Here is a 27,592-nt window from a genome sequence, read left to right as displayed (position 1 = left end):
CTACTTCAACTATACTGGCTGCCCACCAGACCAGTCCCCAAGCACTCCTGCTTGTGACCCTGTGGGAAAAGGACCTCAGCGCATTGATATTGGCTGTGACTTCATGGCATGCAGGTCTTATAGCAGATACCTGTTTGGTTTGCAATGGTAACAACTGATCTCCAAAGAGGATACAGCAGTATCCTGGTTTAGCTCCCGGACAGGTTAGGTGTGCTGTACCATTTTCTCAGGCTGGCTCAGATAGGTGTGTCATAGTAGAAGCAGTGACTCAAGGAAAAGGAGGACTCCTCCACCTCCATTTGGTAAGGCTATCTCCTGTTCCATGGTCCTACTGAGAGAAGTACATTTTTATTTAGGAAGAGGGAGCAACCACATATTTATTCATACTGGAGAGGCACTGAAGATATTCCCACTGTGCTAACCAAACAGTATTAATATTTATGAAATGCTCCAAAAAGGGAGGGTTTTGAAGCTGAGGAATCTTGCACTTTTTAAGGATTTTTTGCAAGAAGGTAGAGGAAAGAACTCAAACTCTAGCTTTCCTGACAAAAAGCAGAAATCCCTAATTTCAGAAAAGTGTCCAGTGGTATGATACTTTTTTATCAATTTTTAATCAAACGTTGCTTTACAAACTGGGAAAATTTAAAACAGGATGAAAACAAAGAGACAGATCAGGCCTCAAAATGGGGAACAAATGCAATTCTGGATCCCAGCATGCCCCAGGTAAGTGAAATATCCTCCTGTCCTTCTGAACTTAAGGTACCATCTGGCCAGCAAATGTAGGTTGAGATGCCAGCTTTGTTATAAAAGATGTGCTGCTTTCTTCACCTCCAAACTTAGACCTGTCTTTCTATCTTAAATAGCAAAAAGGGACTGAAATATTTATAGAATAAATGGGACATGCACATATGGGCAAATATTAGAGGATAAAAACCAGGGCCCCAGTCACGATATGTGTTTAGCAGAGGCTGCTGAAAGCAAGCACTGATCTCTCTGAAAACCTCCAGCAACACTGTGCAACCAGCAGCTGTCACTGTAAGCAATGAAGAGGAACAGGAGCGAGAGAGCTAGGGATGCTCCTAGATGGGAGGAAAGCAACTGGAAAATAAAAACACAGGAGAAGCCACAATTAAACACTCAGCAGCTCCCTAAAAATGGCCCTTGTCCGCCAGGAGAAGCTGCTTATCAAAAAGGCTCAGCTGGCCTATTAAAATGCAGCCCAAATTCAACTTCAGACATACCAAGCATGCCTTATCGCAATGGGATCTCGAAGCGATGGCAATTCATATCCTGTGCACAAGTGGGATTTAAGATTCAGCAGCCCTTTTGATGTATTTCCCCGGCAAGGATGTAGGGCGTTAAAGGCGAGCAGCGCAGGAAGCCACTTTCAGCTACCTATTAGCACGTGACAGCTTTGAAACATTCAAGATCCTCTGCCCACTATCCACATTACTCAGCTGTCAAAGGAAAGGCCTCAGATTTATGACGTGAAAATTACATTTTAACGAGGTGTCATATGTGTTTAAAGTTCTTATTCATCACCATACTGCCACATCTTTTACCCAAGACACAAATGCACTTAATTAGCATATTATAAGGACAGAGGGTTCACCTTATCTGCATTGTAAAACTGCTTTAGGAAAAAAAAAACCCCACAACCCAACAACCCTTACTGAATAAAATGGTTGAAATCACATGTCAAGAGAGCATCCCACAATATTTAACAAAATGTGGAGGATAAAAGTTTGACATACACCCTCTGAGGTTTTTAAAATATCACAGATATGGATGGAAGCTTCATATCACATTTGATTACCGGACTGGCAGTCCACAGTGTTAATATGCAATCTATGGAAGCCACTTAGGCACAATGAGGCCATATTAGAAGCCCTGTATCATATCACTGTCTTCCTTATGTATTGGGCATATTTATTAACTTCATACACCTATTAAACACTCCATATTGTAATGCCTGGGTCTCCTGGACACAATTCAAAACATCTCCTCGAAAGTAGGTCTCTATTTTCCATGTCACTGGGAACGTTTGCCAGGACATGCGAGTCCCAGACATGCACAGAGGGATCCTTATCCAGGTTCAAGTCCTTCCCTGCACTACTTCACTGCTGAGCTATGGGACAGGCTCCAGTCCCTCTACCCCTGGTCTAAACACTCAGCCAGCACATCCCGAGCCCCCGCGTGACAGCTGCCAGCACTGATGTGGGGCACCTCAGGCATTTAAAAGACAAAACTTTCTTCTTCTGGTCTCTCTGCTGCCCAGGAACCCCTACGTGGTGCCCAGCCAGGAGCCATGACAGCCTGGGGAGGTGCAGAGATGCAAAGCCAGAAGATGCGTGTTTGTATGCAGCACGGCGCCAGGAAGTGGGATGGGAGCACTTTACCTTTTTGGAGAGAAGGATTTGTTGATATTTTCTTGAATTTGTTTATGCAGTCTGTATCACAAGTGGGTGATGATTAAAACAAGTAACTCTGGTGAATATTAAGACTGATTAGGTTGTGGAAAATTTTTCATTCTGTTGATACAGCCTTTCATTTCTCTCCCTGCACATGTCTAGAGGGGCACATAAAAAAATAACCTGAACACTTTTCTGGGTTCAAGTTCTTGAAGAATGCGATGGAAAACACTGCTAGAGTTGCAGAGCTATTCTCACTGTCGCTTCAAATTGGCAAACTCAAAAGCAGCTACAAAGAAATAACCCAGAAGCTCAGGAGTATTTATGGAGAAGCATCCTCCAAAAAACTCATTTTAAGGCCAAACAGCTCAAAAAAATATATGCTTCAGAGGCTTTTGGTATCTTCAAGTTCACTTCTTGAAGGTAGACATTAATGACAGGTTTCCTGGGATTTGCAGGCACTGAGGAGTGTTTGCTTTCAAAACTGCTTTTGGGATAAATGAAAACAACCCCAGACAAAAGGAAAAAAACCCGAGCATGGCAAATTCTTAAAATGCAGCTTTTCCAATTTCTGAGAAAAATGAACAATTGGTTTTAATTCAATCAAGAGCCCTGAATTGCTTCTACATCAGCTGAATCCAGCTTTGTGCCTCACTTAAGACTTCAGAATGTTTTGTCTTCCCTGGTACCTTCAGCTGCTACAGAAGCTGAGCACTGCAGGTTTTGACAGTCATTTACTCTGAGGAGTAAAAGCCCATTTTTTTAAACAGTGGGTGAGAGAAGCTCTGTGACAGTGAAGAACTCAAATATGTTCCAAACCTACATGCACAAACAGACCTTTAATTAAAGCTCACAAAAAGTGTTTAAGCACTGCGAGAGGATGTGATCCCTGCCTTTCCTATAAGCTAAGCAAATCCTGCCCCCTCCCATTTCCCCTGGACGGTTTGGGAAAAGACTGAAAATGTCTGATTCTAAGTGAACTGGAGCTCCCAGCACCTGTTTTTTATTTTAGATATCCTTCAAGTGTTTGATACCTGAGAGTTCAAATACGTTTCAAATATGCTACTGGCTATTTAGGTAGCTAAATATATCACTTTTCTTGTTACGATCAATTTTTGGTTTTAAGAGCTCTTCTCCTAAAACTTCACCCTTAATTGTTTTTTAACAACCAATTTGTTCGACCCATCAATTTTATAATCTTTTTTTTGTTTTCTAATTAAGCAGATAATGTTTTACATATTTTGCTACTCAAACTGTAACCCTATGGAAAATGGCTGCATTGAACATTGCCTTGCTCTAAACAGAGAAACACTGGCGATTTTGGAAGAGAAGAGGGAAAACACATACCCAAAATCCATTCTGTAAAAAAATAAATAACTAATAACCAAATAAAAATGTCCTGGATCTTCACTGCTTTCCTAGTGTTGCATCAGCTCCTGCTCTGCTCTTTGGTGGAGAGACTGGGTTTAAGCCAGCCATATATTTAGTATTATATATAAAGCAATGTGCCATGAAATTTGGTGCTAACCAGAAAACGTGTTGCACTGAACTTGGAAGAGAACGAGTCATGCAGACCTGGTCTCCTGGCTCCTCTCTGCAAAAAACCCTGGTGTCAGGCAAGTGTTTGCTCACCTATTCAATTCAAAATTGGTGCTTCTCTTCGACTGACTTGTAAAATAATGTTCCCACTAATCAGGCTGTGCAGGTAATGGAGCAGTAAACTCCCTTCGCAAAGGTATTTTTCTTCACTTTGAAATGCCTTGGCCCATTCGAGCTGTCTTATTGAGAATTTCACTTGCTATCAGAGTAGTCCTCTCAAAAGTCCTGTAAAATAGGATCTAAACCTGTAATGGGATCCTTATGCATTTCTGTCAAAAAAGAAATCCCAGCAATTTTCAGAGAAGAGAAATGCATGTAAAATTCAGCTTAGTGCCCACATTACAAAGCTACCAAAAATTCCACAAAAGGAACATCAGAGAAGGCTCACCAGATTCCCTGACACCAGATTAACCCTCTCATGTCCACCACTCAAAGCCAAAAACTGCTTCAGCTTTCCATCTGAGGCAGTGGGGGATTTTAAATTCTCATCCAAACATGAGTGAAATTGAAGGGGCTTCAAACCAGAGTGACACAAGGACAAATCAAATCCTTGCACCTCAAAGACTTTCAGCCCTCTGCAAGGTTTCAATCTGCTCTCCCATCTCACCAGCTTAGACTGAGAAAAAGGGGAGAACCATTTCCTTTTCTATAGGAAAGTACAAAATTTGGGTTTTTCACTGATTACGGCTTTTTTTTAATTAAAGATGCTATTACTGACAACGGTCACCATCTGAAAAAGTGGCAGCAGAGAGTCTGCTGTAATACCTGAACATAATTCACTGAAAAGGAGAGAAACTCTGTGAAATAGAAGGGATGCAATTGATTTTCACTCCTCAGGGATAACCAATCGCTCACAAATTGCTCTGCTTCACTCCACTACTCAGAAAGTACATGGTCATCATTAAGTTGGGAGAATGAGAAATATTACTTCATTTTTTGCTCATTTGAGATCTTGCAGAGGTCAACATCATTGAAAACATCCCTGCTCCTCTCTTAACAAGTCACTCAGTTTTGTTCATCTGCCTCTTCAAGATTTCCTTCTCCTCTTCCTTACATTTTTGTATAAAAATGAGAAATTCACTGCCATTTTACCACTTTTATTCCACCCCTCCCTAGATTTCATATCCACAGTTTCTTTCAGCATCTCTTGATCCATTTTTTATATAGATAACAGGCTGCACACAGGAAAAGAAAAAGAAAAGCTCAGCAACAGAAACCTCTCAACTTCTCTTTTGCAATCTGAAGCCCTGAATCCACTCATTCACTTCTGAGTTTCTTATTAACAAAAAAGAGTGTTTTGGGACCAGCCATGTTACAAATCAAAAGTTTACTGTCCAAATTATATTAATTCTGCCTTTCGTCTTACTTTTTCAACCTTTCTGAAGTACACAGTCCACCACACGAACTACCTGATAACTGTGACTACATCACGTACAGCAGTAACCATTTGAAAATGAGTGGGCAAATGCTGTTTGGAAATTCTTGCACTGTCATATGAGTTTGACCACAATCTAGGCTAAGTCATGTTACTAATAAAGTGGCAACTGTGAACATAATACTTGCAAAACAATGAAGAAGTTGCTAAAGTTAAGGGAATATAACCCAACTAAATAATTACTAGCATAATTTCTAACAGGAAAAAAGGTGGAAAAGCTGGGAATCTTCTGGGGGCCAGATGCTCCTCTCTTAGAGAAAGTATAGTAAATCGTAGTAAGTCATGAAATGCTTTAAAAAAAAGAGCAACTTTAAAGAAAAGAAACCAACGATTTGGAGGATTTTGTTGTCGATTCCCCTCCTGACTCTAGACACACACTTGTGGGCGGGTGCATGCTCACGGCTTCCCTAAACAGCCCAAACTCCCCCAGCTTAATGGAATGAAGTAATTTAAACTGGCTGGTAGTTTTCCCCTGGCTGTTTGCAGCAACAGCATCTTCCATACTTTGTTTTGCCAAAATTCCTGCAGAAGGGAAGATGATCTGATGTACGGAGGAAAACTCATTTATGGAGAAAAGAGTGCTATCCCTGTGATGCGAGCAAGACCGTGGATATTTGGAGAGTGTTTCAGGTTAGTTATGGGTAGCACACTCCTTTCTCCATTTCATATCAAACTAAGATTAAAAAAAATATTCTGCATATATTAATGTCTTAATATTCATCATAGGTCTTGTGGTGGGGCTTAATTTACAGAAACACAGGCAGATCAGTAAGACAGGAGTGTACTTCAAGTTTACACCTTACTTGCAAGAAAAATAGAAAGCCCAGTTCAGATTTTGGCTTGGTATTGAAACCCTTACCTGCTCTGCTGTCCAGCGGGCCAAAATCCAAGGAATATTTCACGACGTGATAGTTGTTCCATACGTAAAGGAGGTTGTCCCGGGGATTATAATCCACAGCAGCAATGTACTGGTAGGAGTTTGGAAAGGGCACATCCACCATGCTATCCTTGCTTTGGTCAGTGTTATATATGTAGTCTATTTTATTCCCTGTGGCTTCATTGTCGTCATCTTCATACACAGACTTCACCACATACAAAATCCCACAGATCATGAAGGCGTTAGAAGCTGACCTCTTGTCATAGGCAGTATCCCACGTCCCTTCAATCCTTAATGTGTAAGGGTTTAACTGGCTAATGACTATTTTGCCATTATTTTGTTCTGTTGCATAGATTACCCACAGCCCGTTCTCATCCACAGCCAGGTCTATATCAGACTTGCCTCCCCATCGGTAGGGAGAGGTGTCATGGTAATTTGCATTAGCTATGATAGCCTCCCCGCTTTTTATCCTTGTCCGCAAGTCAAACTTGACTATGTTCCTGGTTCGTTCCTTGTTGAAGAACAAAGCCCCGTCATACACCACGAACCCCGTGCCGTCTACCCGGTGCGGGAGTTTGTATGTTGTGGTTGGCCTCCCGGCAATGAAGTCATCCTTGGAGGAGTACTCCGTCAGCGTGTCTGTCCGGTACGGCGTCCAGGGCATGTAGTAGATCTTATCGGATGCTTGCAGAGGGTCCTTGCACCAGGCACCAGATTGGTGGTCAGATTCGAATAAGTGTTCACTCTGGTATACTCCTTTTAGCAGTCCAGGGCAAAGAAAAACTGTCGGAGGGGAAAAGATTTTGAAACAAAAAAACAAAGTTAATGACTGTCTGGGGGTGGTTGGCTCAAACATCTCAACAGCTTCTAGTTCTGGAGCAGAGGACACTCAAGATCAGAGGAAACCCAAGAGCAATGCCTTGTAGCTGGAGACTAGCCTTCCCGCCGGCCATGTCTCTAGAACAAGATTTGCTCCACGAAACAGATTTTTTTTTTCCTGCTCTTTCTATCAACTGTGGCTCATTTTCTTACTGCTTTTCAAATCTATTTTTACAGGTGTACTTACTTGGACCACTCGCCTTTGTAAACTCTGAAATGAATATGTGCCCCCAAAGGATTTCTGGGTTTGTATTTCGAGATTATATTCTGCAGTGAATCTGTACCTACTAGGTGAAGGGGTAAACTCCTGGGGAATTGATCCACGTATTTATTTGAGCAGCCCACAGAACAGTGGCCTAGAAATGGAAATACGAGAAAGAAATTCCCATCCTTACAGCCCAAGCGATATTAAATATTTAAAGAGTACCAATAGCAAAGCAGAGGCGAATCCCTTAGCTTTTAAAGCAAAGGGAGTTGGGGGGAACACCCATCTACAGATCTGCAGTATAACTAGAAATGAGGCTTTCAAAGCTGCTACAGGACACACAAAACATGCAGTCCACACAATTAAAAACGAATGACGTATGGATGCTGAAAGGAAAAGACAAGGAAGGAAGGAAGGAAGAAAGGAAAGAAGGAAGGAAAAGAATAAAGTTCACTGGAGAGGCACCCAAGGTCTAGATTTTAATCAGTTAAAAAATGTCCTGTTAAATATAGTAGTAATTCAAACTTAAAAACATATACCTTCTATTGTTACATGAGAGGAGCACAGAGGAGCAGTTTGACTAACCGGCGTGCTTTGCTGCTCAGACTTCGGCGGGGCTGAGAGGAGCCAGGGCATGCCCAGCTCCTGGGAGGAGGCTCAGCCGGCACCCAGCTGACCTTGGCATCACAGAAACGCCAGTGCCAAGAGGCCAGCCAGCTGGATGGGGAGACAAAAGGAGGGATGCTGCGGAGCAAAACTGGCTCGCTTGGCCCTCGCCATCCCCTGTAGCACCCTCCTGACCTGGAGGTGCTGCACACGCTTCAGGGGGAGAATATTTGTTGCTTATTTGTAATGCTGATCTCCGTGGGCAGGAGTATAATAACCATGATGACGGGATGGGCAGCAGGGAGGTGTGAAGAGGTACCCCACCACACGCTTCGGGTAGCGTGGGGCTGGCAGATGGGTCCCATGTTCGTGCTCCCTGCTTGGAGCATAACCAATTATTTTTGGAAATGCAGAAATTGGTAATATCCTCTGGAGAGCGAGACAGGAGGAAAATCAGATTTAGTAACTGGTGTAAAAGTATATTGCTCTACTGGAGTCTAAGTAACCACCTAGAGTTGCTGATAAAGGGGTGTCATTTCCAAGAGGCTTTTATGGCATAATTAAATATACTTATGCATATACGTATGTATGCACATTTTCCAAATTCTTTAGGGCAGGAAAAGAGTGAGTTATCTAAACCCTTGAATAGAAATTTAATGAAAAAAAGTGGCACTGGTAAAAACTTTTCAGCAAAAAATAAGTTATCTGGTGAAGTTGAGCAGCAGAGATACTAAATAAACTTTAACAAAAAAGTAGTGAGAATTAATGACAAAGTATTTCAACTAAAACGTTAAACTGTTAAATAACTTAGCCTATACATAAGTAATATATATATAATTTGAAAGGTATTTAATTACCTTTTTGTTCCACTTCTATTGTAGAGAGAGAGGTAAAGAGAGAAAGGAGAAAAGAGAATAGATTAATGGTACTGTATTGGCCAGGTACTTTTCTTTACCTCTTTCATATGTAAAGGAAGCTTTATTAATTTACTTTAGTATGTGAACATTTTATATATATATGTATAAAGCCTTTCCTCTGGAAAACACTGGATAATATGCAGACAAGCCGAACAAAATACAGATAAATTTTAACTTTACAAAAATTTTTAAGAAGAAAAAAAACACCCAACACTTGGGACATCCCAAGCCCCCTGAACTATTTAAGATACCTCATCAGCAGCAGCCTTGGACTAGTTTCATAGAGCAAAATGACACACCCATGCACTGAAATATGACTGATACGGATTTATGTATAGAATAAAAACTCCAGGGAGAAACTTTATAGAATATACATCTACATGTATTTCGCCAAAATCCTGGGAAACAGGGATCCCTACTTTAAGCAGGAGAATATTCCCTTATGACATGAATATATTCCCTTATGACACTAATACGGAACTTAGAAGAGTCAAATGAAGCACACTGGTAGATGTTCGTAGAGTCCTGTCCTATGTCTTGGAGAAACAAGCTTTAGTAAGAATTGGAAAAAAAACCCAGTTAAAATATTGTAATACTTATATGATTTACAAGATCCTGAAGACTTACAGTGTTAACGAGTTAAAAATATCTAAGCACTATTTAAAAAGCCCAACCCCAGAACTTGCTGGAAATTTTTATGTGAATTATTCACCATGCATAATAATGCTGCTGAAGAGGTTGCGTCCCTTTGGACAAAGCCCCTTGCAGTCAGGATAAATAAATGCAGTGCTTGTATTAATTGCTAAATGCTCAGTACCAGTTTCTATAGCTAACAACCTCCTGTGAGAGGCCTTGGCAGCCCTCATCCAAAAGCCCCCTGCAGTTGTGGCACAGATGCCTTCTTCTTCCAGCATGGTGGGGCCCCAAACAGCTTCTGACTCTCAGCCCTGGGGTATGCTGGTTCTGCAAGGCCTCTTCCCTGAAGGTGCAGAAGACAGGCCCCATAAAATATCATTGAGGGAGAAGTGAGAACTTGCCAGCAAAACAGTATGATTTTGACAGCTGAGGGATCTCTGTTCAGAGAAGCGAGACAGGAATGCAAAGGTATGCACGTGCGCTTTGTTTTTGCTTGCCCAGACTTCACTCCGGCCCCTTCCAGACCGAGACACTTGCCAAATGACTGTCCTCCGGTGCTGGGACTGCAAACCCCTTTGCATTCAAAAGTCTCATTCATTTGGATGGGAAACTGCAGGCTCAATGGAAGAACGATTTCAGGATAAGACTGCAAATGCATTGGCTAGACATGTGGATCTGCACTTTGCTGTGCAGGGAGGCGTACATCCGGAGCCAACTGCAGCTCCCAAAATGAATGTTTCCAAACTTAAACAGTCTTTTTTACCTGGGCTTAGATCCAGGCTCCTTTCTACCTCATAACAGGTTAAGGTTAAAGGCAAATGTTTTCACCATGTGGCTCTCAGGGCTCTAGGGAGCAGAGACAACGCATTTCAGTGCAAGCACCTGGTTTTGCAAGGGAAAGAGCCAGCAAGAATAAAAGGCACCCGACCCAGCAACTGGAGAAAGCCGCACAGCAACTGCTGTCCCTGTCCCAGGCTGTGACTGGCCACAGTTAAGTAAGGTATTCAGAAAAACATTAAACGTCCCTGGTAAAAGCAAGAAAGCAACATGACAGATCCCCAAATGTATGGCTTCACACTGATTCTTCTGGCTGATGGTATACTGTACCTCTGGCAGCATAGAAGGCAGTAATTTATGTTTCCAAATGGACAAAAGCTTTTGTAATGCACTTGAACAACAATGTGATACTGTAAAGCAGGAAGAGAGAAGCTTCTGCAGGAGATAATATATTCATGACCAGCTGAGCTGAGTGACCTGAAGCATTGATTACCCTTATCCTGAATAGCTCGTATGTGTTATTAGCGGTCAGTGCCATATCCAGCTCTCTTGTAAGTCCAGACACAGTACGTGTTGTGGTGACCCGCTGCATGGTGCTTTCCATTGTATGTATCCCCAATACATATTTTCCTCCTGCTGATTTAAGACTTAATGCTTTTGAATTTCAATAATTACTCAGCTTATATTGGGACATCATATTAGTTGAATAGGTTGCATGGGAAGCTTGGAGGATTTAGCTCACTGAGCCATATTAAAAGGAAGGGTCTAATTAGGGTCTGATTATCCCTTCAATTATGCACCATATCACTGCAATACTGTCTTCATAAAGTATTGGAAGAATTTTTAACATTTTGCCCAATTACAGACAATTTTACATCTCTGCAATGCCTGTGCCAGTCCACAGAATTTAAATACTGCTTAAAGCACAGGAGGCACCTTACCTGCCTACAGGGATCTACAGAAAAAGCAAGCATATACAGTTATTTCTCTTACAGCGAGATCTTCCACTCCTGCTATTGCTGCACTGGAGCAGAACAAAGGTATTTCACCTCAATTTCCTACGCCAGTTGCAGGCCAGTGCCATTGGCTTCAACAGTGCCAGAGGCCCAAAGGAAATCAAGAACCACTTGCCAGGTCTGAGGGGAGTTACAAACAAGACTTTCCACATAATCTGATTTTCTCCTGTTTCTTCGGATGGAAGAAAAACTGAGGCCGATGTGCGATCATCAGCTGCTACAGCCTGCCCCTGCTGCGCCTGGGGCCGAGTGATCAGGCAGATTCCTGTCACCTATTCAGAGAAATCGCACAAACAAATTAATTAAATGCTTTTAGTACTGCTGGGTTGAGGCTCTGTAAATACACTTTTAATTTCTGGCACAATTAACACTTGAACAATGTTAACTGCTCATTTTCTTACCACCATATTGAGTTGCACTCAACTGTTTAAGGCACAAGCACAAAGTGGTAGAGTCCTGTAGAGAGCTCTCTCCCTGGCACTGCTTCAAACCCACAACAGGAACACAAAACTCCTGGAAAAAAATGATCTGAGTAGGGGGGATGTTAAAAGGCAATTGCAAAAATAAGTAAAAAGTTGTGCCCTGTACTTTGCCAACTGTTTTTTTTTCAGGACAGATGTTTAATAGCAAAATGAGTGACATCCACTCCCTGTTCCTGTCCTTCACAGGTGAAACTGATTTAATATAGCGTTAAACACATAGTTAATGACAAAATAGAAGGACTAAGAAAACAGGTTGTTGAGCCTGACCTTAGTAGCACAAAATGCAGTGTCTCAGCCATGCTGAGGGTGCTTCATGCCAGACGTGGCTAACCACTGCATCTTGCCTCCACCAACCAGCACCAGATGTGTGGGGAGGTGAAGCCGAAAAGCAGTTATGGCTCTGGGGAAGCAACTAGGGAGAAACATCCTCAGATGGCACAGCACTGGCCTTGTGCCCTGCCCCGACACATCACCTTGGTGCAAGATGGTGACCATCAAATAGTTGACTCACCACTTGGCCCTGAGCCCTGTTGTGCTGGACTCGAGCACTGAGCTCCCTCTAACGATAAAACAAAGTCTGGAAGGTGCCTTGCACCAGGGCTCCTCATATGAAGATGGTCTGGGATCTACAGCCTTTTCTTTCTTTCTCTAATCCCTAGACCCCAAGCTCCTTGGCCAGCCTTGTGCCACCAGCAAAGCACCTACAACTGTCTCAACCTTTGGCTTGAGGGCTTCCCTATAGCACCCACAGAGAGCTCTCCCAATTTACATGTTTCTCCCCAACACACACACACCTCATCTGTGAGTTTTAGGTTGAAGAGGAACACATTTGGGAAGCTGCAAACCTAGCAAGGCACCCCAAAGCGTGCCTGTGTAGAGCCTGCTTGGAGATGAAGGCACTCGTCTGTTTTGAAGACATGGCTGGGTGCTGGAGTCTCAGTCTTCCTCTACTAAAAGAAGGTTAAAATAAACAAGAGATGCTTTCAAAATTCAGGGCACCAAAGCACATGTCAATAACAGACTTCCTTTTAGTTATCACAATAGAAATCAGTAGTCTAGGCAACTAGGCAATACACAGGCAGGGGCAGCATCAGATTCACAGCATATCCAGCGTGGCAGAACATTGACAACAGGATCCTGTAGTCAGTGCTAGAGAAACTCTGCCCTCTAGGGTGTAGGGAAATCTGCTGTTGGGTAGGATGTATTCCCAGTCACGCTAATAGTAATAGGGCACATGAGGTCCTAAGAAGTTTCTCTTCCCAACATCTAAAATTTAAGAAAGTGGTTGAGGTCCAAGAGGAAATGCAGCAGTTGACAGATCAGAGGCACCATGAGAGTGGGGCACAGATACTGCAGAAGGGTCATCAGCTTCTCACTTGTCCCTCTGGTTCCCCATCCCAGCACCCAGCCAGCAAGGCTGAAGAGGACCACACCTGTACGGGTTTCAAACCCACAGTGCTCTACCATTGGGAAGCACAGGTGGTACATAGACAGATCCCGATGGGGAAGCACAGTTGGAGGAAAGCTAAACTCTGCAGCAGCCAATCTAAAACATATATATATATCTAAACCCAGGGAATGAAAATCGTAGAATCACAGAATGGTTTGGGTTGGAAGGGACCTTAAAGATCACGTAGTTCCAAACCCCCTGCCATGGGCAGGGACATCTTCCACTAGATAGGGTTGCTCAAAGCCCCATTAAAATACCAAAAATATGAAAATACTCTTCTTTTATTAATTTGTACTTAAAACACACTCAACCCCCCCATATGGTTTGCCAGAAGAGCAGTTAGAGAGCTAGCTCAGCATTTATATGACATGAGTTGTTCTGGCAACCTAAAGTTCAAAATGCTGCAGAAGTATCCATCTCTGCTTCGTTTTCTTCTCTTGACACATAATTAAAATGACAAAAGAGACCACATAGCCAAGCTCAGCAGTCACTCCGTGCAGCACAGGCGCAAACCAAACCACACGCCACCATTTCTCTCATCCACCCACTCCTTCTAGGAAAGCCTGGGGTCCCACTGTAGCGCAGGTGTGTGGTCGCTGGACCCCAAACGCCCTAATAACAGGAACGCAGTCACATCCACTGCAGCAAGCTGTAGCCAGCAGAAGATCAGATGACATTTTGCCTCTAGGCAAAGGAAAAGCGAAAGCAAGGTAGTAGTCTTTGGTCTCAGTCCCTTCATCGCAACTGTCGTTGCTACAGAAGAAACAGTGACCAGCCTCTGTCCCCATCCTCCACATCAAGCTGCCCCCAAGCCAGAATTTATCTGTGGCCCCAGTGAAGCACTCATTTTATGAGCTTTTAATGTGAAAAGTTTTAACATGCAACAGGGGAAACCCTCTTGAGTCTTGGCTCAGGAGCAAGCACAGAAAATGGAAGAACTAGGTTTTCTAAGACTACTTTTCAAATACATACTGTCGCTATCTTCCCATTTTTGCCACCTAATCCCACTTTACTACGATTTTTATTTTTTATTTTTTTTCCCTCAACATGACAGGTTTTCTAGAAATAATTTCCCTTCCTTTTCAGAGCAAGAACAATGTCAGCTTCCTTTGGCAAGGTACAATAAATAAATATGTAACAGATTGCACTTTGTGGCCCGCCACTGCTTTACCTGGGGGATCTTCACTTGTGCCAATGGCAAGTATATACATGCACTTAAATGGGGAACAGACTCCATTAACATTACCTGGCTTTGCAGTCCAAGAGCAACCTGACACTTGAATGTAAAGTGCTCAGACTTTCATTCTCCAGCCAGAGGAATGAAGAAAAAGTTCTTATCAATTATATTGCCATGAATTAACTTTCTCACAGCTGCCAATTTCTGTTACGAAAGAACCACATGCAAGTTTGAGCCTCTCTGTTGCAGTTCTCCACCAGACCAAAACTATTCTGCAAGCTAAGTTTTAAAGTTTCTTTAGGTTTAAATGATTATAATGGTGGGACCCACTTAGTCTGTAACATTATTTATATTTCCAAGAAAATTTAAGGTTTCAGTAAACAGAGTACTTCCCTCTTCTTCACTGCATGTACCTATGTATGCACATTATACTCCCTTCCATAAGGCTAGGAAAAAAAGTATCTTGATTTATTGCACAGGAGAAATGCTTGCCTTTTACAGCAAATGAAGTGCTAATCCTTTATTTAATAAAAGGGAGGAATAATCTCACTTGCTCTGTTTCCAAATTACATTTTTCATAGAATACCCAGGCATCAGCAAACGAAGGTGCTCTTAAAGTACCTTGCGTTACAATGGCTTCATGTAACACATTCCCCAAATTATCGCCTCTTAATTAATTTCACTGTGACGTATGGAGATTGGAAATGTCAATAATCCATAAACGCTTTCATGAACCACAACCTAAATTAGATCTTTAAATATGGTATCTATAGATTTGCAGAAATCAAAGCTGTCATTTTTCATGAGTGGATTTTTTTCTCCCTTATATTTCTATTCATCTGATAAATTTGTGAAACCTTTCAAACCATTAATTTGGGCTTCCTTAAAATGTCAGTGCTTTCAGTCTGCTTTTTAATACATAATAACTAAATTTAATAATGTTCACTAAAATAATACTAAGGATTATTAATGTTAAAACACCTGTCAGTGTAACTTACAGTCATCAGGACCCAGGAAACCACTAATATACATTAACTCTTGTCCACTAGAGGTTTCCATGAGATGAAAAAAGTTACAGTTTCCTACAAAATTGCCTTGTGTATTATAGATCAAACTTCAGGCTATTTTGGGAGGAAGACATCTTTTTGTTAGACATACGTATAATGAATAACAGTCATCAGAGGCCCAAGTCCTCACAGGGACTCTCCCCCAAACCCAAGAAATAACAATTGCTTTTCCATGGTGCTGCCCCCTCAAGGCTAATTTTCTAGGAGCTTAAATATTATGACCTCATTTCCTAATTTTAGGTACCAAAGCACACAAAAAATTATGCCTTTAAATATTTTGTTACAGGGAAAAAAAAAATCAGTCCTGCAGAAACCCAATGAAACTTTGGGATTAAGAAGTAAAATCCCTGCTACGTGCCTGGCTCTGCAAGAGCTGATGCTGTTGTGCAGAGCAGAGATCAGCGAGAAGGTTCTCAATGGTTTTGCAAACATTTGGATTTCCCAAAATTCCATGAATAATTTCTAGTCTTTCTTTGCCTCTTTCCTTTTGTGATTATTTGAGGTGGCAGTCACAGTGACTGGCTTCTCTGAAGAAGCAGACGCTTCATCAGCTTCAGCAGATACTGAATGTGATTGCACTGCACTTCTAAATGTATTATTCCAAGAGGTAAATATTTTTTCCTTCAAGTAAGAATAATTCACTTAAGGTATAATGAATCCTGAAATATACTGCACTGGAAAAAAAAAAAAGCAGCAGCAAGTATTGTTATATTCAGAGTTCATCTTCAGAAGAAATACCTGATCTTTTTAATGTGTATAAATCTCTTGCGTAGATGAGATTTTATGTTTAGAGCACCATTCCAGAGATAAAGCAACCTGAAAAAACAATTCATCCTGGAATTTGGGAAACAGAAAGGTTGTTTATGCTAATCAAAGTGTTCGTCAGAGCACTGGCCACTGCTTACCACCATCACAAGCAGTAAAATGAGCTGGGCAGACTTCTGCTGTGACCCTATGGCCAGTAGCACATACCCCTGTTGTCACCAGTTTATAAAAAACCCAGCAGTAACTTCTTAATTCACTGCAACTCTCTCAACTTGTTTTGCACCAGAATTTTCCTTTTAAATTCATCAATTAAAAAGAAGCAGCAAGATGAGTTAGCATGAGGGGGGGAAAAAGGACTGTACAAGTACTGTGTTAAATTCAATTATGGCTACAAGTCATTCAGCCAAACTTTCCTTGGCAGTTGGCCTCTTATTGTTTCCAGCACAACAGCAGATGAGTGAGCTGCCATTAAATTACAGCAGAATCAGCCACCTGGACATCACTCTCCCATAATTAAAAAAAAAAAAAAAAAAAAAAAAAAGTGAAAGCACGGATCCAGAAAGGGAGGTAAGCACTGCAGGGCTGACCCTCTGCAGTGCTTTTTCTGTAGCTGGCTCCTGCTGCCAATGAAGAGGCTGATGCTGAGCGCCCACCAGACTTTTGCAACACAGCCCTGCAGCTAGGACAAGCGAGATGTGGAGATCCAGTCTCTCCAATGGAGGAGTGAATTAAACCTCATCCAGGCTGTGAGCTCCTTTATAAAAGGGAAGAGAGGCATTGCTGTGCATTACTTACAGCTCCAGGTCTAAAAAGAAAAAAAAGAAAGATAGCTGAGGACTTTCCAAGAATGTTTATTTAATGGTGTCCCTCTGGAAAAGGCCTGGGCACAAAATGAGTACCAAGATGTTGCTCTCCTCCATCAAGAAAGGCTTCTGTGCACGTAGAGATGGACCAAGAGGTGCTGGCAGCAGGGTTTGATCCTCCAGGGCTGTTGAGTGTGGCTTTCCAGGGCAGGAACCTACATTACACTTAATTCCCAGTGCTGCCAGCTCAGCCCAGGAGTGCTCAGAGATGGGGCATGGAGAGACAGACTGACAGAATGGTTAAAAACCCCCACAATGAAAGAGCTGTTTGGGAAATAACCTTGCCTGGTAAAATCTAACCCCAGAGAGCTCTTGTAAGCAAGTTGGAGTCTAGGTCTTACTCTCCTTGGTCATTCAGCCCACGTCTAACTGGGTCGGGTAAACGGACCCAGATAACCACCCCAGTTCTTCCTCCTCCTGGGATGTCAAATGCACGGAAAGATCACTTGGCAACTAGGCAAATGTAGCTAATTAAGAATAATTATTATTTGCATAGCTCTTTATATCTTCCTTGCCAGATGAATTGTAAACCCTCCTTGCCTGACTTTAAAAGGAACAAAAGCCTTAAGTTCATTAAAGATTTGTCCTCATCCAGCCATGAGATAAATTTGGGATGTCAAGAGCCTGACAGAGCCATCAAGGCAAACACTAGGTGTCTTGCCTTAAGCAATAAGCGGGAAGGGAAAAATGTCTTAGGTGGGGGAACGCTGAATTAAAGCTCTGTGTCTTTTGGTCCGATTTCTCTCCAAAGAGGAATAAACTGTTTGTCATCCTGCCAGCTATGAGACTAGCTATAAAATAATGGATTCCACAGGCCCAAATGAGGCTAATCATGATTGCCAAGGCATGTCTGTGCTGTGAGAAGTGAGTGAAATCTGATGCTCTTCAGAGAAAACATTTTTTGAAAAGCTCTTTGCTCTGCAATAAGCCTTGGCAGTTATCTCATGTCTTGGAGTATCTACCATATTTCTTGTTTGATTGCAAGGCATATTGCTGACACCGGCTGCTATGGCTGAGTTTCCTTTAATAACGCTTTGGTAGGTAAAACACCGCTTCTTTTTAGCTATTGAGAAAACAGTAAGGAAGGATTTTGGATCAATTACCTCTCTCAATAGTACTTATTCTTAAGTGTCTCCAACTGGATGCTGTAGTAAAATGCCCATCAAAATCAGAAAAGCATTTCCACAGAGCCAAACAAGAAACCAGCACATTTGTTTTCTCCTCTCTGAATTGGGGGATCACCTACAAAGCAGCTGGAGAGGTGGGATTTTACCACGACCACTCTGGAGAGCAAGTGAAGAGCAGGGGAAGGAATCATTAGACTTCTTCAGGAACTGGTCCTTTGGAACAAGATTTTACAATCTGGTGTAAATTTTAACAACACCTGCTATTTAAAAAAATAATAAGAAAAAAAGAATCAAGGCGTGACTTCTAGCATTTTTAGGTGTAAGTAATTAACGCAAGTGTGCTGTATGTGTGTGCACGCACATATGCGCACTCATATGCAGAGGAGTGACTTCCAACATTTTAAGATTTAAATAATTAACCCAAGCGTGTGTCACACGCACATATGCTCACATGTGTAATACAAAGATACTGGAATAGCTTACACTTTGAGGCACATTCCCAAAACACTCTAAAGAAACGATTCTGCTGTAGTCTGACACTCACATCCCATCTACAACCTGCTAAAGCAAGTATTGCAGGAAACTGCTTAGGAGTCCTCATTTCTTCTTCTCTTTTGCTCCAGCTCTCAGTACTCAGAGTCAACAAAATCTCAGCTGAGAGGCAGATGTTTCAGAGGAGATCATGCCCTGTCGAATTGTGAAAGACTCCCATGCCTTTTCCCCGGTTCATGTTCCAGATGTGCTGGGGAGATGGGAGAGATTGTGTGCACGCCTGTGAGTGCAAGACAGATAGCCATAGTTGCCTCCTCGAGAGGTATGGACCAGAAGGTAACATTAAATGTGCCGGTTTGGCTGAACGTTACGGTGTCTTCAAACCCCAGCTGAGCAAATCCCTCTGCTGTGCACAAGCATCTTCCTCACCTCTGTTTCACTCGTTTCCCTGCCGCGCCAAGCACTACCTACCAAACAGTGCAGAAAACCCTCACATATTTGCAGAACTGACCAAGGAGCAGAAATGAAGCCGGGAGTCCCTGCGGTGCTCTCGGCAAGGCTGCGGCAAGCCAGTCTGCCACCAGCTGAGGCTGCTGCACAAGCAGACCCTTGACAGGTTGGCGCTGGGGTGTATTTACTTAACCAAGCACACAGGTAAATGCATTAAGGGAGAGTAGCTTGCCACAGATGTGTGCTCTGAGCCCAAGTGTGGAAGAGAGAATACTTCATGGGTTTCAGGATTTGGCTCCCCACTGTTTGAATCTGGGACTAGGAAGGATGACATTATATTTTATACTTATTTTTTAATGAATAAGTACTGATATAAAGCAGGGACTTAGCTGGAATGAACTGTCACTTTAAAGGAACACATCTGAGACCTTTAACTTGCACTGGTATATTCAGTGAAATAAAAATATTATTCTGCTTGGGAGAACCACAAATTACAGCAATAAAATATATGCAGTGAATATGTAGAAATTTGGTACTATTTGCAATGAACTGAATATTAGGCACTGCTAAGACCTATCATTTTCGCCATTAATGAAAAAGAGACTATTTTATTTCTAATTTAAAGCATAAGAATTTACGAAGGTTCAGAGAAGTCTTCTGTGTGCTTTTGCAACAGCTTAACTTCTAATATATTATATATTCGAAAATTAGGATCCTCGAGCTCTTGCACGGTATTTACTGGTGCACGTTATTGGAGCGGTCAGTGTGTGGTGCCCTCTCTCTATTTCATAGCCAATGCAGCATTTTCCCCATGGCATCAATATATTAAAAAAATAAAAATTCTTGCTAGAGTAAAAAAAAAAAAAGTGACAATGAAACACACTTACTTTACTATGAGGTAATTCAATAAATCTGTCTATTTTGCTTAGTTTTTATGTAAAACAACACTTATTTATCTTGCTAACTTCAAAATGGAAAAAGAATTAAGGGTGAGGTTCAGTTTTCAGTCCAGCTTTTAGTCATCTGAAAATAGGAAATAGGGCTAAGAGGGACCCTGAGAGGTCTAGGGGACAGAACCAGATGCCAAGGCTATGCCTGCTTCACATAAATGTTCTCTCTCGAAACCTCTTTTGGACAATTTAGATGAGGCAAAACTGCAAGAATCGAATGATCACATTGCCAGAGGTTTTCAGAGGGACATCGATGGGGCCATGCTGATATGGTGTTGCAGAGGGCTCGGCCCTTTCCTTTCATTGCGTGCCATTCTCTTTTGCACTCAGGAGGCCTCCTCTAACAGATCTGATGGGAGTGTGCCATGGCCTAAGCCCATGAACAGCACAAGCATAGCTTACAGCATCTCCTGGGAGAGCCTTTTGAAAACTCAGCTTCCCACCAAATTACTAAATAACCTTGGGGGTGGGAGGGGAGGGCTTTTGAGAAAAGTTGGACCAAAAATAAGCACAGTTAGGTGACCTAAGGCTGGTGAGAAGAGGCCGCACCAGGCTAGAATTTGAAGTAAAACAGTTTAAGAAGCATCACCATTAAGATTGGTATGGAAACACAACCTAGAGATCACCCAGCAACATACATCTCAACTAGTAGCCACCACAGCTCACTGCTAACCCAGCCTGCTTTTTCCATGTTCACCTGTCAGAGAGAGGCAGCAGTTTCTGATGACCAGCAAAACACCAATGTGATAATAACACATGTTCCTGGCAGTGACAGCACATTATAAAATTCAGATCACACTTAGTCACAACTCAACAAAGGTTTAATCAACTGTTTGGCGTCAACAGGCTTATGAAAGCCTGAGATATTGTGCATGTCCATCACAACTTGAAGGCAAGAGCAGTGCCTTGAGTGAGGGGTTGTGGGTAGCCCACCCTCCTGCTAGAAGGAGCTCATGCGGCATGATGTTTCACAAATGCATACTTCCATAAAAAATTAAACAACTTTCAGTGCATTACTATGTTCTCATTGAGCTAATGCACAAAACAGAAGAAACATGAAGTCCCCATGATGGCTCTGTCTGGGTTGACTGAGGTGGAAGGCCTGATCTTTAGCTCTAAAGACATTAGTCTAAATTAGCAGAAGACCAACCCATTTTTTAAAAAGGGCTCTGATTTAAAGACAGCAGGTACTCAGCAGTTTCAGAAAGATGATGGCCCATATACAGAATGTGTCTGTGACCTGAGCCATGGAGAAAGGATGGAAGTGTACATATTACTTCAGCTGAGAGACTGCCCTTCTCTGAAAGCTAAAAGAGGGAGTGCCAGGGCAGCTCGTGCTGCCTCTTCTGGTGTCACACTCAAATGGAGGAAGGAAAGAAGGTAGATGGATAGGACAGCTCCAACGCTGCATGCTTGCAGGCAGCTAGGAGACACAGCTGAGATGGGGGTGAGGGAGGAGGAGGGAGCAGCAGCAGGGCCATCATGCCCTTTGGTGTGCACCAAGGTTTTGATGACCCCGGGCCAGGCTCCCAGCAAAGGACCCCACGGTTGGGCTGCAGTGTCCAGGCCAGTTCGGCTCACGGACTAGGACCTTTTTTGTGATTCATGATTTCAGCCACCAGAATATGTGCCCTTGAAACCATGACATTGGAAAGGAATAAAAAATGGGCACAGAAATGCCACTTCACGTGGCATTTCAGTGCGCATCAGAACAAAGAAAAGCCATGCCCATCCCTGCAAAAATCCCCAACTCCCTCTTGCGTGAAGGCACATCCAGAAGAGCCCATGCTTTCTTGTCCTCCCCTTACGTGACCACATATCCATCTCTTCGAGCCAGCGTTTCTGCCGCTCTCACTCCCACAGCTGTGCAGCAAAGACAGCATTCCTCACAACAGCTGTGAAATCTATAGGTAAAGACAGATCTGATCGATTTACAGGAACCCCCGCTGCTGAGCCAAGCTGTTAAGCAGTTCATAACCCCAGCAGATGCCTCTGTTTTTAAGCCATGGAAAACCTTCTGGGCAAAGCTACGGCGTTGCTCTGGTCATGGCCAACAGGCAAGAAATGCAAGCTGGAAGCAGCCCACTTTGCTGGCTTCCAGATCTTTTAGTGGACCTCTCTGACAGTTTGCAAAATACACCTTTGACTGATGGCTTCTGGACTCTCTGTTCAATGCAAAGAGTAGGTATTACACAGCTACTCCCTCCAAACCGCACCTGAGCAAGTAATACCTCCTTTTTACAGGTAAGGAAGCCAACACAAATGCCAACACCCTGAAACATAGCAGAGCAACGATCAGTGAGCTGGCACAGCTGGCCAGGTATTTAATTCACTGTCCATTAGCTTACAGCAATTCTCAGTTCACAAACTCTCTAGGAATATTATTGCTCCGGTTTTCAAGATGGCAAAAGGGAAAAAACCCAGGGATTTTACAGTTTGCTTCAAGTCATGCAACGAAGTCAGAGGAAAACTGGACCAGGCGCTCGTGGCACAGTATGTAGTGAATTAAGCAAAATGAAACTGTGTTTGACATATGCACAGCTGTGCATGAACGCAAGGACAGGAGAAATATGTTCAATGAAAAACTGAGATGACAAGTCTAGTACGTTAGAGGTCTTCAGAAATCTGGATGTCCCACAATAAACCTCAGTTTGCTCAACATGTCTCATTCCTTCCTGAAGCATGAGTGGAGCCAGGAGAAAGCATCCACAGTATACACAACAAGGCCGCATTAAAATTTCCTCTTATTCTCTCTGTATGGTTTTTTGGGGGGAGTGGGAGCTGCAAAAGAACTATGTGTAAGTTTAAAAAAACCCTAAACAACGCCTAAATAGGTATTTTAAAATTAACTGTAATTTCCATCCAAAGCCACATGCCACTTTGGATCGGAATTGCAATTTTAAGTTCTTCTCAAAAACCTTATTTCACTGCTTACAATTCTGGTCATCTCTGACTGCATCACAACCAAATATATAGAGAAAATACCGGCCAAAAAGAACAAGGCTCGCTTTCCTAAAGAGAGAGATGAAACAATCACTTCACGACTCACATTCACAGGGAAAAAAATACTAATTTTAAAACTATAGACATATTCTCAAGTTGTCATGCTGATTCTCTTAAACAAAGGCCTTCAGAAATAAAAAGCATTTTGTTTATATTTGCTCAAAGTTAGAAAAATAATACAAACACTAGTTGAAATGTAAAAAATAACTGAAACATTTGGTTTTGCCATGAAGAAAGCTGGCTTTTTCATGGACATACCTTGTTTTGTTCCTCTTAATCCTATTTTAAACACAAGCCTCACAGATGTTGTGAAACTGCTTCTCCAAACGCTCCTGTTATGCATGCTGGGTTTCAAAACTTAGTCAAAATCGTGGATCAACAAGCCAACGACAGCATTTCCACTGTGGGTGTGATTGCCATGATGGCAAAGATACCAGGCAAGGAAATTCCTGTTATTTTTTATAGTACTTATCCTATAGCAATATCCCAAGGCCAGAGCAGAAATAGGCAGCAGTCCACTGCTAATGTGAGAAAAGAATGCTCTCCCAATAGCTTGCAAGCTAAACAAACACAATAGTCAGGCTTAATTAAAGACTGATCCCCATTTGGGAACAGTGGCAGGAAAATATTACCTGCTTCACCCAGGGAAGCCATGGCAGAGCTGGGAAATTGTGCCAAATCTGGATTCCAGCACTTTAACCATAGCCCAGAATCAAATAGGAAAACCTGCAAGCATAAGGAGCGAACACAGATGCTTTCCTCGAGGGATGATGACTGCAAATGCAGCTGTTGGCATCCTTCCAGTGTCCTGTGTGTAGCCTCGCAAGGGCACCTTGCACAGGTCTTTTTAAGGGTGGTTGGGGGATCACAGCATGGTGGCCTCCCTTTAGAGAGACACCAAGCAGGTATAAGAGAGAATTTTTCTGTTCCTCTAGTCCCACAGGTTCAATGTTGTGAACTCCTGTGGGTAACGTTTGCTCAGGAGAGAGGATGCAGTAGCTGGATTTGGACACTGAAGTCTTTTCAATGAACTCACAGCTATTTTCTCTCGGTCTTGCTGCCTGCCTGGATGCTTGTCAGCTGCTGTCAGCAGAGCCTGGCTGAGAGTGGGGAATGTCTGGTCCTGGGGAAATCTGCTCTAAGGAACTGAGAAGGGTTGTTACCTTACAGAATCGTTTTCAGGTGTTGGCCTGCCAACTGGCCAAGCACTTCCTAGTGACAGCCTCCCCATAGATCTGACTCTACGGTTGGATTCATCAAGCAGCAGGAGTGAGAAAAGCCTGTAAGAAATGCTCCTCTGTTTTCCTCATCTCGTCAAAAGCCTGTTTCTCTTCCTCTGAGAGCTGGGCCTGTCCTCAGCTGTTACAAGGTTAAACTCCCAGAATAGGCTGCACTTTGGAAAGCCACCAGGAGATTAAAGCTGGTGTGCAACAGAGCTGCTCCTCTTTTATACAAGTCAGCTCTGAAGAGGAAAGGCTATGGTCTGTGCTCTGGACAAAGTGCCAATTGCCTTCTGGATACACTGCTGGGTTACCGTGATGCTGGCAAAGGCTCAGAAACGGCTCCTCCCAGCATCATGTTGTCAGGGCAGCTGTCTTTGCATGAACCTGCTGGCAGTGCCCATCCCAGGAGTGGGGATGGCCAAGGAGGTGACAGTCATCATCTCCAGCAGCCAAAGCTGCTGGGATGCCACCAGCACGGTCACCACTGGTGACTCATTGTGAATAAGGTCTGAGGCAGCTGGGGATGGGAACGGGGATGTTGCTCGATGGGCACTGAACACAGGGAAACAATATGGGGTTAGAGCCACAGCCCCTTTGGCAAGTGGTCCTAGGATGCCACCATCCTTCCCGTCTCTAACAACAGAGCACCAGGGCATATGGTGCTCTCACTGATGCTCCTTCTCCCCCATTCCTGATGTCTGCATAGCAGAAGGCTCTTAGGTTGCAAGGTGAAGTCAAACTGGAAGTGGCTTTGCACGTATGCACATGCCGTAGAGCTACGCTAGACTGACGGATGGTGATTTGGTCATGGGGAAGGATATGTGCTTAATATACACCACCAGAGCTGCACCAGCTTGCAGTGGCTCTGGATAAAGGCCTTATTGTTTTCTTTCCTAGCAATGCCAGAGGAAGCCAAGGATCACCAAGATGCCACCTTCAAAAAACACAGACCAGAAGCATAAGAAAGTGGAAAACACGACAGAAAGAGCTGGAGTTCAGGATTACTGTAGCGATAGCATTCACAGCAGGGGAGAGCAAAATGAGATGTTTAGGTGCTTCAGGAAAATAAATGCCAAGGTAGACAAGTACCAGTGGGGCTTAGCCAGTTAGGCCCTCTGTTAAAGTTCTGAGCTCTGCCTGGCCATGACTGCAAGGGTAGCCTAATGCAGTGATGTGTGTGACATGCACACAATGGCTCGGGAGTCACAGGACCTTCAACTCTGAATTTCCCTACTATAACAGCAGGAATCTGCCTATTAGATTATACAAAAAGTCATTTTGTGTATGAATGCTGTGAGGACTGAGATGAAAGGAAACACCAACCCCCCTCAAGAGACAGTATGAGATACAGTTCCTTCCAGGAAAGGGTTAAGAGGCTCTGCAAAGCACATCTTGCTACCCCTGCTCGCAGGGAGGATAAATGGAGAGCACTTGGTGTGCAGAGAAGACTTCAGCTCTAAAAAGTGCAGACCTTGGGGAGGAGCCCTAAGAGTGGCTCAGCACGCTATTTTTTGTTGCTTTCTGTGTTAATAAATCTGAAGGGGACTTTGGGCTTTGCATGCAACATGGACTTTATTTATAGAGCAGGTCAGGTAAGGCTCCTGCTCACAAAGTCGATAGCGGAAAATGGCACTGCTGTACACAATATCATCGCACCAGGGACCTGAGTGTGCAGAATGCTGGGCTTGTTGACTGTAATCAGAATTTCTGCTTTGTCTTCCAACCTTTAGCCACATAATGACTATGTTTCACAAGAGGAAAACTGGAATGGAAAATAGCAGCCAACAGGTTAGGGCACAACTGGGTTTCCTTCTGGACCATCAGGATCCATCCAAGTCACACCCAGTCAACACAGCGTTTGCAATCATGACCTTCTCTGGCAATTACATCTTCGCTTCCCTGTTAAAATATTTTATCCAGCAATGATTTTGCAGCTCCATGAAGCATTCCTGATTAGATTTTCAACACTGTTACACATGAGGTCTCTTGTACAGAACAGTTTTCACACAGAGAATGTGAAAATCGCCGTTCAGCAGTTTTCAGTGCACGTTTTCAAGGAAAATTAGAAAGAGAAAAATCTTATGTTATAAAAAAAGCAATTTTACAGTGCCTGAAAATTCTTTAAAAACAAGACTTTTTTTTTTTGCCCACATGTGTGCATTTAAGCAAACGTGTATAAATGAAGCTTTGTTAAGAGTAAAAAATTAGCAACTAGCACCACACACATTCAGGAACTGTAAGCCAAAATTAAAATCATCTATAGCACCATCATAGGCTATTGCCCTGCACTTTTAGGACAAACAAAGGAGGAGCAGAGAGAGTTTTCAACTTGTCCAAGATTAATTCCACACATTAGAGCTGGAGATGGGAATGATGGGTGGGATATCCAACAGTCTGTAAAAACCCTTCAGTTCATGTCAGACAAAGTCCTGTACTGGACATTTTAAAGAGAGAAGGGGGAAGAGGAGAGGAAAGAGACACATGACCAAACTAATTTAAATAGGAAGAATGTTGAGTACATCTATTAGTTCTTCTAAAGGTAATATCCAGCAGACGGAGGAATGGAGACGGAGATCTCATACCTATAGAACAGAAATGCAGTTTGTAGCACCAACGTCACACTGTAAAGCTAAGACTCTGTCTCCTTCCAGATGATAGAAATCTAACACAAGGGCATCAGGGCATTAGCAAGAACAAAATGGGAATGATGAAAAACCCTGCATGTCTTGTCCTCCCTACACCTTACACTGCAATGCTCCCAACTGAAGTATAAAATATCTATACGCAACTGGACAAAATGATCTCTGTAATCATGGAGAGCTTGCCTTCCCCTAGGATGCTATATGGCAAGCCATGGCATCCCTTCGAGTGGGATCATCAGTATTGATGAGTTCAATGTTTTGCAGGGAACACAAAAGGAAGTGAAAGAAAAGATGGGACACGGACAAAGGGCAATCAGATCCTATTTGGTTACTCTATTTCTATGTCTTTCAGCTGATATAACTCCAATTCTTTAAAAGCAATTTACTGTGACGAGTTCAGAACAGCTTGCATCTTCTATGCTTACCATCAAAGATGCGTGGGCCTGCAATCAATAGGCTTTTTATTATTTTATTTGGTCAATTTGCTTAAAGACAATGAAATCCTAACATCAATACATTTGGTAAAATTCCACCCCAAGTAAA

General features: G+C 42.7%; 1 protein-coding gene across 22 annotated transcripts in view; it reads right to left on the bottom strand.

The window, feature by feature from the left end:
• Positions 1-27,592, bottom strand: part of ADGRL3 (adhesion G protein-coupled receptor L3) — a 530,989-nt gene that overhangs the window by 180,245 nt on the left and 323,152 nt on the right. For all 22 annotated transcript variants that reach the window (XM_052773946.1, XM_052773768.1, XM_052773863.1 and 19 more), the window contains one exon: positions 6,305-7,105. In XM_052773946.1, coding sequence (XP_052629906.1) covers positions 6,305-7,105 — 801 coding nt within the window. The remainder of the gene's footprint in view (positions 1-6,304; positions 7,106-27,592) is intronic.

The sequence above is a fragment of the Harpia harpyja genome, chromosome 2 (genome assembly GCF_026419915.1).
Source record: "Harpia harpyja isolate bHarHar1 chromosome 2, bHarHar1 primary haplotype, whole genome shotgun sequence".
NCBI lineage: Eukaryota > Metazoa > Chordata > Aves > Accipitriformes > Accipitridae > Harpia > Harpia harpyja.
The sequence above is the reverse complement of the archived record's forward strand: the minus strand, read 5'-3'. Positions and strand labels throughout refer to the sequence as shown.